General features: G+C 39.9%; 1 protein-coding gene across 1 annotated transcript; it reads right to left on the bottom strand.

Moving 5' to 3' along the window:
- Positions 1–1,017: 1,017 nt before the first annotated feature.
- Positions 1,018–18,034, bottom strand: SLC40A1 (solute carrier family 40 member 1). Its single transcript, XM_075093958.1, has 8 exons — positions 17,727–18,034; positions 17,403–17,470; positions 12,837–12,996; positions 11,857–11,972; positions 11,398–11,524; positions 7,933–8,175; positions 5,427–6,092; positions 1,018–4,275 (listed from the first exon to the last, which is right to left on the bottom strand). Exons 1-8 carry the CDS (start codon positions 17,767–17,769, stop codon positions 3,956–3,958), a joined length of 1,743 nt encoding a protein of 580 aa, XP_074950059.1. The 5' UTR covers positions 17,770–18,034; the 3' UTR covers positions 1,018–3,955.
- Positions 18,035–18,832: the final 798 nt, after the last annotated feature.

The raw sequence follows: 18,832 nt of genomic DNA, 5'->3' as shown, positions 1-18,832 counted from the left end.
AGTGAAACCATCAAATAAGGTGTGAAAGGCCTTCTTCCGTCAAAAAAGTGTTTGTTATCCATTAAGTACGTCACACAATACTATTCAATTCTTTTTCTTCGTATCTATAGGGGTGGATCAGTATAACAACATTTTCAAGTCAGTATTGTAATGCTTTTCTACATAAATGACAGTGAAGGAGGTAAACATTCCTAAAAATGAAAATTGGTAATCTGACTTTAACCCTGACATTTTAGTAGCTCCTATTAAAGAGGCACATCACTCTTAATGCTACCAATTTTGATACGTGCAACAAAGCCTGTAGTTTTAACTCATATTATTTCTCACATGGGAATAACTAATTAGATTAATAATTATTCCCATATGGGAATTACATAATTGGGGACAACCCATAAAGGTATTTTTCTAGGAAAGCCTCTAGTTCAGAGAGGGAATCAGTTGAGGGAAATCCTAGTGAATGAGCACAGCATCCTTCCAAAGATCAAGTCATCAAGTAAGCATATCTTAAATACACGTAACAAGCAGTCCCATATCAAATACTCAGTTGAAGTACTTTTAATATTCTGGTTTTCGTCTTGAAAAGTATCACTTTTATTTGTGACCACTCATGTCAAGTGTTCTCACCTACAGGTTGCTGCTATAGAAGGCCATCATCTCAAATTCAATATGGTAAAAAGATGACTGGGAAGGTAAAACCATTTGCTTGCCGTTGCTCAGCAAGCCCATACACAGAACTGCCGTATCACCAATGCTGGTCCTGGGCTGAGGTTATAAGACCACAACTTCAGCTACTGTGTCTTAAGTTACCACTGTGGGTGGTAAATAAAAGATCAGTTCACTAAAGCCAGACCTATAGGGTCACTGAAAGGCACTTTACACTTGTTTGCTTCCTCCTCAATGCTGTTTGTTTGTGCTTCACAGCAGACTCCTCCCATCACTATGAAAACCTCCATCTACCAGATCCATGTTAAATATAGCCTAATCAAGACACCCACAAACTGAATAATACAGGACAAATAAATTTTTATGCAAATTTATTCATTAGCTTTAACAACAGTAATACATAAATCAATAGTATGTCCAGCATAAGGTTGTATAATAAAATATGCTATTCTGTTAAGACTGATTTCTAGTGCGTACATTTTAAGGGCGGTTGTCATCCAAATTGGACACATTTAAAAATAATAAATAAATACAAGGCCAAAAACATTTACTTAAAGTCCTGCTAAGTAAGACTTCAGGCTCCACATTGCTTCAAAGCACTAAGCAGTACAGGTGTCTGCATACATCTTAAAGACTTATACACACATGGGTTGTGCTCAAGCAGCATACATTTTTCGACATCTGACTCAGACCAATATATACTAGACCTCCAATTTAGACCTCCTTATTCCTCATAAAGCTAGCATCCACCTTTCTTTCTTTTAGGATTGTCTTGCCTTCCAGCTGTGTATCTGCATATATGAACCCTATAAACATTATTTTTGTACAAAACACAGAAGTCCAGCCCCCTCCCAATACTACTTTTTTGGCTTGAGATCCAGACTGCATTATCTAGTGGAACTATTTATAAAACTAATTGCTACTCAACTCAGATAAGACTATATTGCTCCTGGAAAAGAATACTTTGGGAACAGATGGGAACATGGTATGCTCCGAGCTCTACATGTTACATTTTTGGAGCTCTCTAGATGCCAGGAGTACACATCTCTGGGATGTCTGGTGCTTAGTGCTATAGCATTAAACTTTAGGCACACTGGGCTCTCTAAGCTATAGACAGCCCACAAGAAGCTGCATTTTTAGCTTCATTTCCCTGATGGCCATTGAGCCCAATATATACAGTGGCATTCACATGTCCAAAGTGCAGTTAGAGGCATCTACTGACATTCGGGCTACCTTTATATTCACCAATATTAAAACCTGGTCCCAATTTAGATTATATACACATAACAAAACATATTTGGCTAATCAGAGGCATTTTATTGACTAGTGTATTTGTATCATACTGTATAGGTTATCCTTTGGGCATATTTATTCTACAAATCTAGATAAGCTTGTTTTACTGAGTCTTAAGAGTCTTCTGACTTCTAAATTCTGCTGATGGCAAAATTCCCTTTTCCTTAGAAGTTACACTCAGAATTGAGTTACAAATTTTAAAACTACACTAATTTACATATTTTACTTTATTATATCAAAACAAACCCCAAAAGCTTAGTCAAAGTATAAACACTTATAAACCTAGTGAAAACATCCCTGAGAAACTTTCAGTAACGTAGCAGTAATGATTAGTTTTGGTCCAGTAGAGGAGAAAAATTGTTACATCCAGTTATTGAATACTGAGGGCTACAAGTACATTGGATTTCCATTCATACAATATTTTCTAAGAGGAGTGAAAATGGATCTGAGACAAAAGCCACTAGAGGTTTTTTACATTCTATTTAGTTTGATATAAGGTATAATCATTACAAATTCTAAGACGAATGGCCTAGATTCAGCCCTGGTGTAATGCCTTTATCATCAATGGAGTTCACACACTTACATTCCAGGGCTGAGGTCTGACAACACAGATGACTGTATGAAGGACAGTACCTAAAATAAAAAAGCCTTCAAAGTTATAGAGGATACTTTTCACAGGTTGCTGACTTATGTTTTTGCACACTACTTCTTTTGCAAACAAACATTTCACAAAGATTTGAGTTTAGAATTCATACTGCCAAGCCACGGGAAAACTCAGAACACTACCGGGTTCAATGCTGAGAGCAAAGTGCGTAGAGTAGTTTCCACAAAAGTGCACATATGGTTAATGACTATGGAAGTACTGTGTTAGTACACATGCAGGGAAGGTAGAAAAGGCAAAAACTGCAAGAACTTGTAAATCAGAAGCACATATTCTTCATTGCTCTGAAGTTGCTTTAGAGGGCCACACAGTTCAACATACTGTTTTAGTGACATTTTAGAACAAACTACATCAAATTTCATATACATGTGAAACAGATAAATGCAAGTAATCCACTTTTTCACTTCTTTTGCCTGGAACACTAACGATTTTCCAATAAATCAGGCTTTAATTGGGTTTCAGAAAAGAATAGCATTCAAAAATAAACTAAAGCTGCTTGTACTCTGAGGCAAAAACTAAGTTAGCCCTAGACTTACTTTCTGTACCAGTACTCCTGACCTTAGCACTTTCTGCTACATCAAACCTGAACAGACCTGTCATATGCAATTAAAAAAAGCCATGCTTTATAATGTTACATCAATAGCTTCTGCTAAAATGAGACTATGTTTTACTTTATGAAGTGCAACAAAAGTGTAATACGTTGTACCTAGCACTCATCTAATTTGTAAGGAAGCATGCAAAAAACCTGCAAAGATGTTTCTGTAAAGTTAAACCAAAACAGAATACTAAAAAGTTATTTTGGGAAAACATTGGAACTTAAGAGTCCGCTTCAGGAATCCAAGAAGCATGTTTATACCAATTTGAAAAGATAAGGAAGCAGGACTGTTCATGGTAAGGGAAAACACAGAGGAAAACACCCCCAAACCCCGAATATTATATATCAAGTTATCCTGAAGCAACTAAAAATACCCCTGGTTTTGCTCAATGAGCACAGGAATTGTTCAGAATTCATGAACTGAGTATGTATAACCAACAAACAGTATCACTGTGGGGGGTCAGCAACAGAAATCCAACATTATTTTTGTGATCATACGCTAGACATGACTGGGATCCTTTGAACCATCAGCTGTCAAAATCCAACTAGGCTGTCCTCTGCCAAACATGACATATTTTTACAGGGTCACTGTAAGACGAATTTATCTCTCTTGGGACAGCTTCCTCAAACAGCTAGGTTATGCATTCAACTCTACAGAAACACCTTAGACAGGGTCACAAGAGGCAGTATATGTGTTTAACCATGATATTTATGTAGCATGTTAGTAAGAGAAGTGGATCCTTTCAGACGGTAGATGTATTACCCGGTGGTGAACTGTCAGAGACTGCTTTAGGATCAGGAGTGCAACAAACAAAAAGTTGTTTTCCCAAGCTTTTTTGGGCAAATCTGAAGTACATTATGTGGCCCATTGCAACAAAAGACACAGAAATCAGCACCAATAAGCCAAAAGCTTCAGGATTTGGGGCCAAGATGACCATGATGAAGTGCAGCAAATCAAGAAGATAATTCATGGAGTTTTGGACACCATTTATGATGCCTCTTTCAGATTCTACTACATTTTCTTGGAGCAATTGTGTTACAGTCAAATCAAAGGACCAAAGACCTATGGAGAGAAAAAAAACAGTTATCCGTACAACTGGGCTTCTCATGGTAAGCTTTCATTACTGGCATAGTTCAATTCAGACTTGCAAATACCTACTTCTGCCAAAAATGTGCGGGACAAGCTAGCCTTGTCAGACTGGAAAGGATTTCACACTGACAATGAAGAGCAATTTACTTTCCCTTTACTAATATTTCCTCAAATAATACATAAGAGCTCAACATATTAACTTGCCTGTCAGATACTGCTTCAACATGTCTATCAAGTTAACAATGCTCTGCTCATCTGTTCCTTATTTAAATAGCTGTTTTACAGCTATTTACAGTGTATTTATGCCAGCTACAATTGCTAGGTTTTGCATAAGATGTTTGCAAAAAAGTCAAACACATGTTACACTCGGCAGAATACATAATAATTTACAACAGTCTCAGCTGACAGTAGCTTCTATACTGTTCTAGTCCATTAATGATTCAGTTATAAGTTTATCTTGCAAACAAACTTCATACACTTGAATCAAGTATTTTCTTCCTCCAAAATTCAGCAAAAGCTGCAGAAATTAAAAGTACAAAAATTCTACAGAGGAGAATTACTGTTCATTACATTTATGTATTTGACTGCCTCTTCTGTTGAAAGATACTAGTACTAAGCTAACCAACAATTCCTCATGAAATTAAGCTGTCATCCAAATCAAAGTTTTTGTTCTAAACTCCTTTGCTGGCCACAAGTTTAAAGGTTAGACAGTTTATTTAATGAATGGATTAATTTAGTAACCTGCTAAGTTTGAAGGTTTTAATTGGAGATTGTTTAGTTCTGTTTGCTATTAACAAATGGTTTTATTCGGTTGTGAAGGAAGATCGTTTAGAGATGAGCATTCAAAAAAAGATTATATTCATCTCCAAACGTGGTAACTTTTCTCCTATTAGTGACATATGACATGGAAGAAATTAGTACTGCAGTCTCTGCACTGGCAATACTATTGCGAGATCATTTCATTTTCATGAGAATTGTCATCAATTAGCCTTAGAAATGTGATATAACACTTCAACTGTAGCCTACAATTCTGATCTCAAATTTGTATTTAGTTGACAAGCACTGTAATTTCTAGATTTAAAAGAGGTCAATAGATTAAATTTTAATAGAGACATAATACTTACCAACTCTAGCAGCAATGACTCCTGCAAACAGGAGACTAACAGAGATTAAAGGCACAGGCTCAGGACTCATCTCTGGGTCGCTGTTAGCAGGAGTAGTAGACCCGTTTAACAAGTTGGGCATTCCAGTTGCAAAAATCATTTCAGGCTTATCTTCCGGAGATGCTATTGTAGGTAATGGTTCATTTTCAAACAGCCTGGCACTGATGTCAGCAAATGGGGAAACAGTCAAATCCAGAGGACTTCCAGGCATGAATACAGAGATGGCACATAAGACCAGACAAGCAAATTGAGCAACTCCAGAAATAAGGCCCGTGCGAACCAGGCCACATTTGCGACGAAGCCAAGTGAAAGCTACTGTTCCCATGATTCCAGTGACTGCCGAGGCACCCATCAGGAGGCTTAGCACAGAGCCACTCAAACCCTGAGTGTATGCATAGCCTGTAGTAATACAGTCAAAGCCCAGAACAGTCATATACAGAAATGCAAGACCCATGCCTGCAAGAAACACTGGCTGGTTGTAGTATGCAACCCATCCATCACGAAACGTGATGAAAGGTTCAGCAATCCGGGCAGCGCAGCTGACTTCCTTCTCCTGCTGGGGCTCAAAGCCAGTTACATCTTTCTCAACAATTAACTGCACTCCTTCAGCAGGTTTCATATCACACTCTGAAAACAGAAATGTAATTGTTAGATACACCCCGGCCTGGAAGGTGCCGAGTGTAAACTGCAAGACCATTTTTTGCAGTTAGTAAGTTTACTACTGCAGAAGTGCATCGTTAAATTCTGCAATCAACCTTCCTCTGATTACTTAAATGTTTTAAAGTGTCCTCAAATCCCACCTCTATAGTAAGATCAAGTAAATTTTATCCCTATCAATTTAAGATCCTGCTTATTTAATTGAACTGTGGTAGCAGAATGCATATCCTGCTTCTTTTCAATAGACTTGTGACTGAGTGCTCCATTTCCATAAAGAAATTATTTGCTTAATGAACATCCATGTTAGCTGGCATTTTAACATAGCTTTGTATGTTTGAACACACTAACCACAGAAAGCAGGGAATACTTGAACATCTGTCAGTATCTCCTGTCACAGCAGAAGAACCAAGGGAGAGATTCTTGCTGGAACCTACCAAAGTTAAAAGCATTCAAAACTTGACTTTAAAAAAAAAATCTCAGACCATGTTTTTCTACTCTAATATAGCAGAAAGTCACTTCCACTGGTCACAAACAAAAATCCAAAAATCCACAGCAATATTTAGATTAGTAATGGGGATAGAAACTATATGAATGTTTGGATGCCTGAGAAGTGTTTTTACACTGTTGAGTCTAAAACAAACTCCATGTACAGCAAGTGAGACACATGAAGTATTCCTACAACTTTTAAAAATGCAAGTCTTCTACTGAAATCAGAATATTGCAATAGCAAAGATTAAGAGATGTTTCCTACATATTGAAATTTGCCAAATGCTTGATTCTCCAGGAGCACTTAGGTCCAGTTCCAAAGCTATAGAGCCTTCTGCGCTCTCTATCTTGCTCCCCTATGTGAGGCTGCCATCAGCCTAGTCCAATAGCTTACTGGACCAGCTACTACCACAATGGATCTGCTGGCTGTGAAGCATATTGTCTCTTCAGCACTTTTAATAGCAGCCTCCTGTCTCACTGTGTATTGAGCAAGGAACAGATTGCTAGCTAGCTTTTAAAGAAAAACAGGAATTCTTTATAATCCTTCTTAAAAAAACCCTACGGAACATATTGTAGCTGGAGCTTTCAGGATTATTCACATGCTGCCATCTTAAAAATAGAAAATGCATAAGTTTTGTATTCTAGTATCTGACATTTCAAATGCTTCATAACAAAAAGTCTGCTTCTAAAACAATTTTAATTTCTGATATTAAGACTATCTAAAGTAATGTTAATATTGATTTTAAGGTTGCTTGTAGTCATAGCCATCTACACTACAAATCCCCGTTGTTCAGTTTGGCCAAGGAAGCAGAGTAAAAGGTCAAAGCAGATTTTTCTCCACCATTTCCTGCAGCACATGAAACTCATGCCAGACTAGAAGTATTACCACCTATTCTACAAACTCCTGAAAGCCTGTTAGAAGTATGCCTAAGTAGAGATGAGTTTGCAAGAAAGAGTCCTAGACAGGCTGTTTTGCTTCCAGACACTAGAGAACAAAGGGCTTTATCAGCCTATTAGCTATGGTATAGAGGGATAGGAGCGTTCCTCACAGTCAGCCCTAAATAACAGGGCAGACTTACTCAAAAGGATTAAGAGTAGAAAATTCATTCTTTAGCTGCATATTATGAGATTCCTCAAACAGCTGCACAAAGTATTGTGACTTAGTCTCTGGTATCTATATGCAGAACCTGAAACCTTCAAGCTGTGAGGAGAAATCTCTATAGCCTAAAAGCAGTGTCTGTAGAAGACAAAAGTCAACACTTCAGTTTGACTGATACAGTGAATATACTGTGAATCTGAACAGTTATTTTTGTGTTTTCAATACCTTTCTTGACATTCAGCTGTTTCAGTTCCGATTCTTCAACTTTTGCAGATTTGAGAGCGAGAGTAGGGGTTTTCTGATAAACCTTCCAGAGCAGCAGATATTCCACACACATTGACATCAGGTTCCAGCCAGAAATGAATCCACAGCCAATCATCGGGGAGCCAAATGTCATTATCTGACCAACTGCCATTGGGGCCAAGATATTGGTCAACTGATCAATTCTTCTTATTGTGGCATTCATATCTGTCAGAAATGATTTGATGATATGAAGTAATTGCTGAACACTTACACTGAAACATTCACCAGCGTAACTGGGGATTAGACATGTCTATACATCAAACTAAGAAGCGGTTCCAGCAGGAGCAGGAGTTAGCTTGCTAACCAGAGGCATCTTTAGAGTGTTCCAGTGAGACCAACCAAGCTGTTTGTAAGCCAAAGCCATACTCCTGCCAGTTGTGCCTGCATGAGGTCTTTCAGGTTTCACATGCTGGGTTTCCAGTGGAAGTGTACTGCAGGTAAAACTGTCAGTCATGAGATCAGACTACCCTTGCACCCTAGTGACATTATGGATTCCTAAGCCTATCTCTGTAACTTTCAAACCCAGCATGCACAACTCCAGACATTAAGAGGAGTCTCATATGGTAGAATTCTTTCCCATAAAGCTAATTTTAGCAACTATCTCCCAGTACTGGACCCTGTATTTCTTAATCTCCTTCATTTACTTCTAATAACCGGTGACCACAGTACCCACCGTGATAGCAGCAGACCTTTGAAATAGCTTTAAATTTCCTTATCGAGTCACATTGGTTGATGGCAGCTGTAGGCATTCTCAGGACTTACTGAGCAAAGTCCTCACTCCTTTCTTTTCCACACTTTGAAGTTTATGGTCAAAACAAACAGCCCATTCTCAGCATGAATGCATCTCCCATTTGCTGATGGGGGATGTGTCACCCTCCCCAATCTTATCAGCTTTAGTGTCATTACACCCTTTGGGCTCTTGTAAATTTCCAGTTAATGATGCCATTGTTCCACCCCTAAAATTTGCTAGATGCTCAACAGTTTTGCACATCGGGGCTTCAGGCTGCTTAGAAGTACATCTCAAACCCATTTTAGAGTCCTACTATGAAATTAGAGTTTTTGAAGGGCAAGTAAAACTGTATACCAGTATGAAGCTGCTTTTCTGAATCTGTAGAGAATTACTCCTTGCCATTGAAAGAAATGTTTAGATTATTCTATTTAGAATTCAAAGTCAATTCAATGTTAACTATCTGACTGATGGTTAACTAGGATGACTAAGTTAAGATGCTTACATGATATTTGGGTTTAGAAATTCTAAGAACTAAGCTTTGGTTTTTGAGTTGAGGAAGACTAATATTTCCATTCAGGAAAGGTACAAAGTAAGAACAAATGGAAAAATTAATCAAGTGCAATGATGAAGAGGAAGCAAAGCCAATTTTTTGTTTTCCTATTCCACAAACTTGCTTGACTAAGGCTCCTCTTTGAGTAAAGGTAACAGTGCAGAGACAGACAACAGTATTTGCTGCAAAGTCAATAACATCATTTAATTTTTGAAGTTAAGGAACTTCTACAGTCTCTGAATGACATTATGATTAAACACAACCACCCTATTCAGGCTGGAAGAGATCCTTTAGATAGATCTGTTGAACTAAGGTGCTTAGTTCAGTGAGGTTCTTTTAGTTTTTAAGTTAAGTTGCATGAGAATTTAGAGTAACCTCTTCCTTGATTTTTCAGTACTGAATATAAGCGGTCAGATAATTCTGTCTGAGATCATGAAGCAGTACAGAGGCAGGACTGCCTCCCATGCAGCATTTTTCTGCCAGGTGTGGTCTGTACCTTATCTCATGTGTAGGATGTAGTACAGGGACTGGGGAGAACATTTGCTGAATAAGATCTGACACATGAAGAAAGGTTAATGAGAACCATTAGAACTTTAAGGCTTTTATGGATAGATGGTATTTTACTTGTGATTCACCCGCATAAAGAAAGCTAACCTGTACTCCTGCTCTACAAAAGTCATGACCCAGAAAGGCACTGCAAGGTCAAAATAAAGGACTATGGTGGAAAATTTGTACACTGGGAAATGAAAGCAAAATGCTTCTAATGCATCTGATTAAAAATCAGCCTCTCCTGGACAAGATGGGGAAAAAAGATTCCTTCACTGGAGATAAGCTTCAAGAATAAATCTGCAATATAGGATTCAAATCCCTAAAAGGACTCTGCCATGTAAGTGAACTTTATGGGTAATTTAGGCAGCTTCAAACAAAATTAGAGTCCAGAAGCTGAAATGCTATCTAGGCCTGGAGGTAACCAAACTCCAGAAGTGTCAGCCTTAAAACTTTAGTCCCAGAGTTTTCAGTGAGCTATAAATGTCTTGGCAATGTTAAGCTGCTCTGTGCCTTGTTTGCACTTCAGTATCAGTTCCTTTATCTGGGAAGGCTTAAGTCCCCTTACAAGATTGATTCAGAGCCCACATAGCCTGCTCAAGTTCACAGCAAAAACACACTGCTCCCCACACTATCTCTTATAATCAGAGCAGCAGCATAACCAAAGATCAATCACACATCCCTTGGCATAAATGGCCTGGCAGCTAGGAGTACCCCTCAGCAAAGGAGAGTCAGGTTCAACCCATCTTTGGCGAGGATCCCAAACAATCTCTCACACCCAAGCAGTGTCGTCACCACCAAGACACAGTAGGATTTGGATGGGGACTCTCTCCTAACAACGTCATGCCACTATGCAAGGAAGGGGAAAAAGATGGGAAAATATTTACTGAGCAAAAAAGAAGATTACGTCTTTAGTCTAATACCAAAGGTATCAGATGTCAAAGGGATACAGAGCTTTCAGTTCCAACTGAAAAAGTGTTCACAGCTCTGAGGTAGACATCTAATGCTAAAGAAGTACAAGATTTCAAACGTATCTGCATGCACCGCATTTGTGACTGGCAATTTCCTGATCCATCTACTTTACTGTTCTGGACTTCATCCTCATGTACCTCTCTCTGTGATCCCTATGTGAGGAGCCCAGTTACGCAATAGTTTTCTGTTTCATTCCAGTGACCTAAAAATAAAGTATTGCAACACTTGGCTTTAAATGCCTGTAAGTTAAATAGCTTTTCTATTAAACACTGGTTATTTGATTTAAGAGTGTGGTTTATGTTTATTTGTTCAGCAAGTATAAAGTTTTCGTGACAAAGCTGCAGTAGAACTAAAAGGAGGACAAAACAAGTTTGGGATGCCAAACCGAACTGTAATCACAACAGTAATTTCTAATCTCAGTAAGCGCAGTCCAGAGCAGGGAAGAGGAAAATAAAGGCTGCCCTTTTTACCTGTTGTTGTCTTATAATATCTGGAACTCAAAGATGTGCTGACCTCTATAAAACTCTAATCTAAAAATCAAGCTTGGAAAGTAAAACATTTAAGGTAGTAAAAAGGCAACATATTTCACCTGCCAGTTTGCTTCTGTCTTCCCCTGCGACCACAACAATCCAGTCCCTCTGAATTGTGATCGCTGTGGCAGTGCTGGCCAAATTGGCAATATTTGCTATTGTGATAACCAGGATATAGCACATCGTCTAGAAAAACGGGGGGAAAGAGTTACACCATGAGAAACTGATGAAGGGAGATCTCCACTCCTACCCTGCATGACCAGAAAATACACTTTTACATTTGAATCCATACATTTTTAGTGTTATTCTCCAGATAAAACGGGACCAAGTCCACTTTACAATTCCTGACAGAAAACAATCATTTCTGTTTACCCAAGTAGCTCAAAGTTTCATTTGCCAGTTTTAGCTCACAAGAATGTCTAAACAGACTAGAGAGAAAAACAAAAATTCATCCATCTTTCACGCTCCTCCAAGTTTCTTTGTAAGGTAATTCCTTATTAACAAGATCAAGCACTCACAAGAAGCCATCCATGGTACAAGGTCAAAAGCTGTGTCTTAAACAAGAAGATAGTCATCAGGATAATACCACACAGGATGACAGATGCATTCTGTACAACCAAGGATGTCTGGGCCACTGTTTTAAATCAAAACAGAGAGCAACAGTTAGGAACATAAGAATGAGCTAACTACAAGCTTAAGGAAGTTAAAATTAAGGAACATGCAGATTCTTTTAAGTATTTTTATTTTCCTATTCTCCCCCCAAAATATGTGGTAAAACTATACTTCATATAAGATTTTGAATCTTCCATTGCCTTAGAGAAACAAATTAATGTCTGATGTAACTTTGTAACTCTAATTCATAGCTCTTACTTTACAGTCCAAGTAGGACTTCTCAACCCAAAACCAAACTGTACCTGTTTAAATGCCAACACTATTTTTAAAGGGGTGAAAACAAGACTTAGCTCAAGTCTCTCAAGTTCATCTTCAGCATACCATGGAAGCGATGCTACTTTAAGCTATTAGAAAGTAAATACATGTAAGAAGAACCTGACACCACATTATTTATAAAACAGACTAGAGCATACATATTTAAAATACATATAATGGAAATGCAGTGCATGTTTACACTTAGGCAGATATTTGTTATCCAGACAGAAGGCAACAAATAATGTGAGCATATGTTAGTATTTGACTGTAAAGGTCTTGGTCTGTAGTCCTTAAAAATTACATGCTTTTTTAGCTTTTGCATTTCTGCAAGTCTCTACATATTGTACAGGTTTAGCCTGAGTAGTGGACATATTGTGACATAAAACTGTTTTCCTCCTGTCTTTGACACTATCTTTGTATAATCATTACCACTCTGAAACACTATCCCTTCTTAACAAAACTGAGCAAGTCCCGTTCTCGTATTTGACTTGAGGAGTTAACTCTAACAGCTTTATCTTTTTACATTAATTTGATCCATCTTTAAGTAAATAACCTGCTCTAGGCATCTAACCTTTGAGCCTGGAGTTCTTGTCCACCCAGTCTCCAATAATGGCTCCCAGGAGAAGAACTGATCCCGCCACAACCAGTCCATAGACTGCCGTCAGGAGTAAGCTGTTTCCATACAGTTCAACCAGGAACACAGACACAGCAAAATGCCACATACGATCTCCCTTTAAGAGTAACAGAGAGCACATACACATTACTATTTGCACTTTGCAACCACACAAGTTGACTATTTTACTAATGCCCTGACAAAAGTCCGTATTAAAAAAAAAAAATGGTTTGTTACACATGAAGGGGTGGGGCATGGGGGGGTGTTGTTTGGGGTTTTTTTTTGGGGGGTGGGGGAGGTGGGGTATTTAATTTTGGGGGTTGGGGTGGTTTTTTTTTGATTACTACATCCTGTCACTACTGATTTTATCCCAGTATCACTAAGATCATCTGCCCTAATCAAGTCCAGCATTACAGCTTGTAATACCACATCAAAAATCCCAGATATTTTCTATTACAATATTACAGGACAAAGTCTGTTACCAGCCACATCCGACAAGCCTCAGAAAGCTTACACAGATTCTCCAGCACAGATCAAATATTAGCAGATTTTTTTATTACCAATACTAGTAAAATAACTTTTCAATACAGTGATTTGCTCTTAGACAACCAAAGCTTAAATGCTGCTTTAAAACACAAGATCCAGTCAAGTCAAAGCAAGTCATAATGCAATTCGGGATAGACATGGGTAAATCAAGGAAGGTGGTGTCCTAAATGTTAACTGAAGTTCCTGAAGCCAATGGGCTTAAGCTCTTTTAACAACATTAAGCTTTGGCATATTACTAGGAGGTAGAATATGAGAGCTAGTTCAACCTATTTAGCCTATTGCTAGTTTAACCTACTGCTTAGAATACAAAATTTTTGTGTCCCAGTACCACTTACTACAGGTAGAAAAAGAAGCCCAAAATGCTAAACATGTCCAAGTGAAGTAGTCTTCGTATTACTCAAAATATTTTTAGGTTTGCTATCAAACAGACCTGTGGCTTGCTCATTAGCAATACATCAAGGTTTTTCTGTTGTCACATGATAGGAGTCATATCTCACTTTATTTTTAAACACATCACAAGAAATGCACTACAGAAAATGCTTTATGTAATCAATAACAAAGCAGATGAATAGAAGCCATTCATACTATTCTGGGCGCACTGTTTAATAAGTGTCCCTGATGTTAGTCTGTTAAAAACCAAACATGAAACTGTTTTATTCTGCTGCCTTATCTTAAATAAGCGATTGCTATGTGATACAGCAAATAGTACAAATTTCTATGGACCTCAAATATTCTAAAGGAGGTGCAACATAAAAGCACATTCAAAAAGCAAAATCTGCCAAATCTAGCATAGCATATAACACAGCAATCAAGAGATACATAAAAAGCATGCTATTTGGAGGGTCACAGTAACTGCAGTTTGATTAAAGTCTTCAGTGTAGCACAGATGCACAAAAGTAATTTGCCTTTTATTGTTACTGAAGTTCTCTGAAGGAGGTTTCTTCAAACATTGTAATGTGAACACATTCATACTTTTTTCCATACCACAGGCAGAAAAATAATTACATCCCAACCACGTGGGAACAAAATTGCACTGTTCAAGGAAAAACTCTGGGTATTTTCTGTTTTCCAACTAAAACCAATGAAAAAACACAGATACAAGCACACCCAGCTTAGATGCGCCCTCTTGTATGTAATAAACCCATTTTCACTCTCCAGAGACACCTAAAGTCTTCTGTAAAATATGCTCCATTTTTCCATAATTAGTAGACATATATAGAAAGTACTCCAGCAATGAAAACACAGAGATATAATTTGCCAAGTCTAGCATTCACTTAAACTTAATATGACCTGAGGTACCTCTTCACTGAATTTCACTTAAAATACATGCAGGGGGATTAACTAAGTTTTAGGTAGCCTGGGTAACTGTTAATTAAGCTAGAAAAATAAGCCAAAAAGAGTACCTTCACATTAAAATTTCAGAACAGAAATTTGGGGTATTTTTCTTTATGCAGAGATGTTTCAGTAACTGAATTCTGACAAGATGAAAAAGGCATTTTTTAAAAAAATAGAAGTATGTGAATATCAGTGGCATCCACTACTGTCAGAGTGAAAAAGGAAGCTTCCTTTGACTTCAGCGAGATCATGATTTTGTTATACAATTCATTTAAGGAGCCTGTGAACTCTGTTCACCCTTATCCAACACTTCACCCAGAGTATTTCAATCAGGCCAGTCCCACACAGTTAAGTTTAGGGGTAACTAAAGCTGTCCCAATCCAGAAGCATAAGTTTCTCTAAAGAGTTAAAAACCATAAAGAGCAAAGACAAATTAATGTCACAAAACAACAATATGAGTGAATTACAGGGGTTTGAAGCAGGTAGGTCATTTCAAGCTATGATGTACTGAAATTTAAACAGTAAATATTGCCTTCAGAAATGGGCAAAGCCTTGATCATATATACTTAACCCCACTTTAAAACATCTCAAACTGTATATTTCAACTCTCTTAAATAAGTACAGCTGTTTAGACTCACCATCCTTTTAAAGATGGTTCTTGCTCTTCTGTCATTATAATTAGCCTTATAATCAGACTGAATATACACAGTCCCATCTCAGAACTGAAGCCCACAAGTTAAGCAGTAGCCAGGCTACTACCTACTGACAGGCCTCCAGAAGCCTGAGTGGCACAGACAAGGCTGCAAAGTTGCAACTGACCTCCTGGCAAGCATTAGGCCTGGCACCAACAAGGTGAACCCAGTTTCGTTCTGTTCTTTTTTTACTGCTCAGTGATAGACAGCAATGAATTAAAGACATAAAGGCAATAGCATAAGGTCTGAGACTCCAGTTCAGCAGCACAGTCCAGCCTACTAAGACCACCGAGGTCAAGCACACATTCAAATGCTTTACTGAACAAGAGCCTAAGACATAGTCTAGACTTTGTTCAAACCTGAACATTTGTGGACATGCGACACGTTTAATCATTTACAGCTTCTCTCTGTATTTGGGAATGGCTTAGTAACACAGAAACCAAATTAGTTCTCTTGATTACAGCAAAACCACATTTCCATCAGGTTTTGTGTTGTAGACATACCCATTTCAGAACAGAGATTGTATATTACTTTGAGTTCTGAAGATTAAAATGCTTGTTCATTGCCCCTGTTAGCAAAAACATTCAGACTCCGAGAACACTAAAGCTTAGAAGGTATAAAACATGCAGTCCAGCACTCAGTTGTATCAAAATAAGCTAGATTTCTATTGTTTCAGCAGGTTTGGTTGGCTTTTTTTTTTTTTGAGTGAAGATTTTCAGTACAACAGAAGACACTGGAAAAAGGAGTATACCATTAATACTGCTGAACACCTGCATAGACATCTTGCAGTCTAATTGGTTTGTTATGGTGTGCAACATAGTTTTCAAACTCTGCTTTGTCACCTTTGCTCATGTACTCTGAGAGCATTCCCACCGCCAAGCTTTGAAGCACTTGTCAGGGAGGAGTGAGCAGGGTTGGCCAAATTGCCAGTTAGGTACTTTGTGGGCATTGCTGACAAAAACTGTTGCAGGTAACAACCCTGGCCTCTGAAAAGCAGTGAACGAAACATACACATCACCACCCAGCTCCCTCAGTAATATTAATAATTGCTAAAATATTGCACTTGTTTAAACAAGTGTTTGATACCACTCCAAACCTTCTTCCATTAACAGAAACATCAGTATGACCTTTCAGGCTAGTAAAAGCGAGGAGCTGCCAGAGTTAGGCATGCAATGTTGTAACTGTATATCAGCCATTTGTTCAGTGCTATCCAAAGCGCACATTAAACCAGTCCAAACCTCAGGACTAAAGAGAAAACATGGAATATCAGAGAGTAAACTTTTCCCTTCTTTTTGAACCAAGCCATTGGATGGAGGCTTAAGGCTGTGTTATAAGATACACATATTCTTAATTTTATCATACAGACTATCTCTTTTTAGTGCATACTTAAGTACCTTTCAAGTGAGTAAAAACTGGTGTAGTGTTACTTTACTACAGAAGGAAAGCATTTCAGAAGGCAAACATCTTGCCAAAAAAAAAAAAAAAAAAGAGACATCTCCTGACACTCTCAAAAAGGTTTGCTAAGAAGTGGCAGTAATGGGTCCATTGTAAACAGCGAGTATTTCCCAGCAGTAACTCTAGCAAATACACAAGTCCTTCCAGTACATGTTGCAATGGACTGGCTTTCATTCTGCAGTGGGCTATACTTCATTTCTTTCACTCAGAGCTTACTCTATTAGGAGTCTCGCTGGTTCTGTAGGAACTTAAAAGCGTAAGAAGGTACAGAACCAGGCCCAGAGGAAATCAAGTCTTGTATTACTCTGCACCACTGAAAACTGAACCTACCGCAACATAAGACCACGAAGACTTAACAGCAAGGTGCTGTAACGACACATCTCTCTGTGGCGGTGTGTTGTTTTGTGAAGATTTTTTGCAAAGTACCAATAGCGTTTACGTAAGTCACAGCTAGATTAATAAAATCCTACTTTTACCAGTTCAATATTTTACTTACCCAAGTGGACAGTGCATGCCCAAGATAAAGAAGAAACTTTGCAGACGTAAAATAGGCAGCCACGGACCCTAAACGAGAAATAAGAAACAAATGCTGAAGGAGGCCCGGGCACATCCACCACGCTTCGGTACACGCCGGGCACTACTCGCTGCCGTAGAGGAACCGGGCATCGTTCTCGGAGGGGAGCCTCCACGGGGACGCGCCCCCCACCCGCGGGCAGCACCGCGCAGCGGCCTCGGCGGGGCCTCTCGCCCCCCGCCCCGCTCGCCCGCCCCGGCCACCGAGCGAGAGGCGGCTCGGCCGCCGCCGCCGCCGCCCACTGACCGCAGGGGTGCTGCTCGCCCGCCGGCTCCGCTCCCCGCGCCATGCCGGCCCGCTCAGCCGCTGCCACAGCCCGGTGCCCAGAGGAGGCGGGGGACGCGCGGCTTCGCTCCGTGTTGCCTTCCCCGACTTAGCTAGCACTGTAGCTGAAGTCGGAAAGCCTTAGCCTTATGCGCCGCGGGCGGCCGGGGTCGCTCCGCCGCGGAAGGGCCGAGCGCCCTGCGACGCCCGGCTCGGTCTGCGGGGCGGCGGCGGCCGGGGGCGCGGAGGCTTCGGGCCGGGCGCTGCGCCGCGCACCGCCCTTTGAGCGCGGCTGCGGGGTCCCGCCCCGCCCCGCACGGCCCGGGGGCGGCCCCGGGGGCGGCCCCGGGGGCGGCCCCGGCACGGCCCCGCCCCGACCGGGACAGCCCAGAGCGGCGCCCGCCGCGCCGGGGCCGGGGCCGGCTCCCTGCAGCAGCCGGGTGCTGGACCCCGAGCGGCCACGGGATGCGCACAACGCCCTCCCTGTGTCGTGGGCCACAAGCGTTCTCCCTTTGGTTTGGCTCTCGTCTGTTGCTGCCTTCTGACCTTTTAAAAAATGTGGAATTCTTCAATATTCAAATACATGGAGAAGCCGGGGTTGTAGGATAAGCACCGAACATGACAAGGCTAGGGCTGAAACGCCGGCACACGGCAGTGCTCCCAGCTCACGGCTTTCAAAAAAAAAAAACAAAACCCAAAACAAGGTACCAAAACTATTGAAGCCTCCGGTCCTAATGAAGATGGCGCAGAACTCACTCATTTGATGCTGGCTCAGCCTGCCTGCTTCAGAGGAAGTATCCCAGCTCTTACCATAAGTACATTGTTTTTGCAACCTGTGTGACTTATTTTGGGGATTGACCACCAACAAAAACTGCATTTTTATAGAACTTAAAACGTGGTCAAAATGTACAATAGGCTAGGTTTTTCAGGACACTATGAAAATAAGAAGTACGTGCCCTTGTGCTTCAGAAAACATCATGATTGCTCTTGGTTGCCAGGGCTGAGATAATTTTTTCAATGTGTAATACTGCAAAGTTCCCTCCTCTATGTCTAAAATTGCTTTTGGTTTGGGTTTTGTTTTTCCTCTG

The sequence above is a fragment of the Phalacrocorax aristotelis genome, chromosome 5 (genome assembly GCF_949628215.1).
Source record: "Phalacrocorax aristotelis chromosome 5, bGulAri2.1, whole genome shotgun sequence".
NCBI classification, from domain to species: Eukaryota; Metazoa; Chordata; class Aves; order Suliformes; family Phalacrocoracidae; genus Phalacrocorax; species Phalacrocorax aristotelis.
Note: the sequence above shows the minus strand (reverse complement) of the source record. Positions and strands in the feature narration are given on the sequence as shown.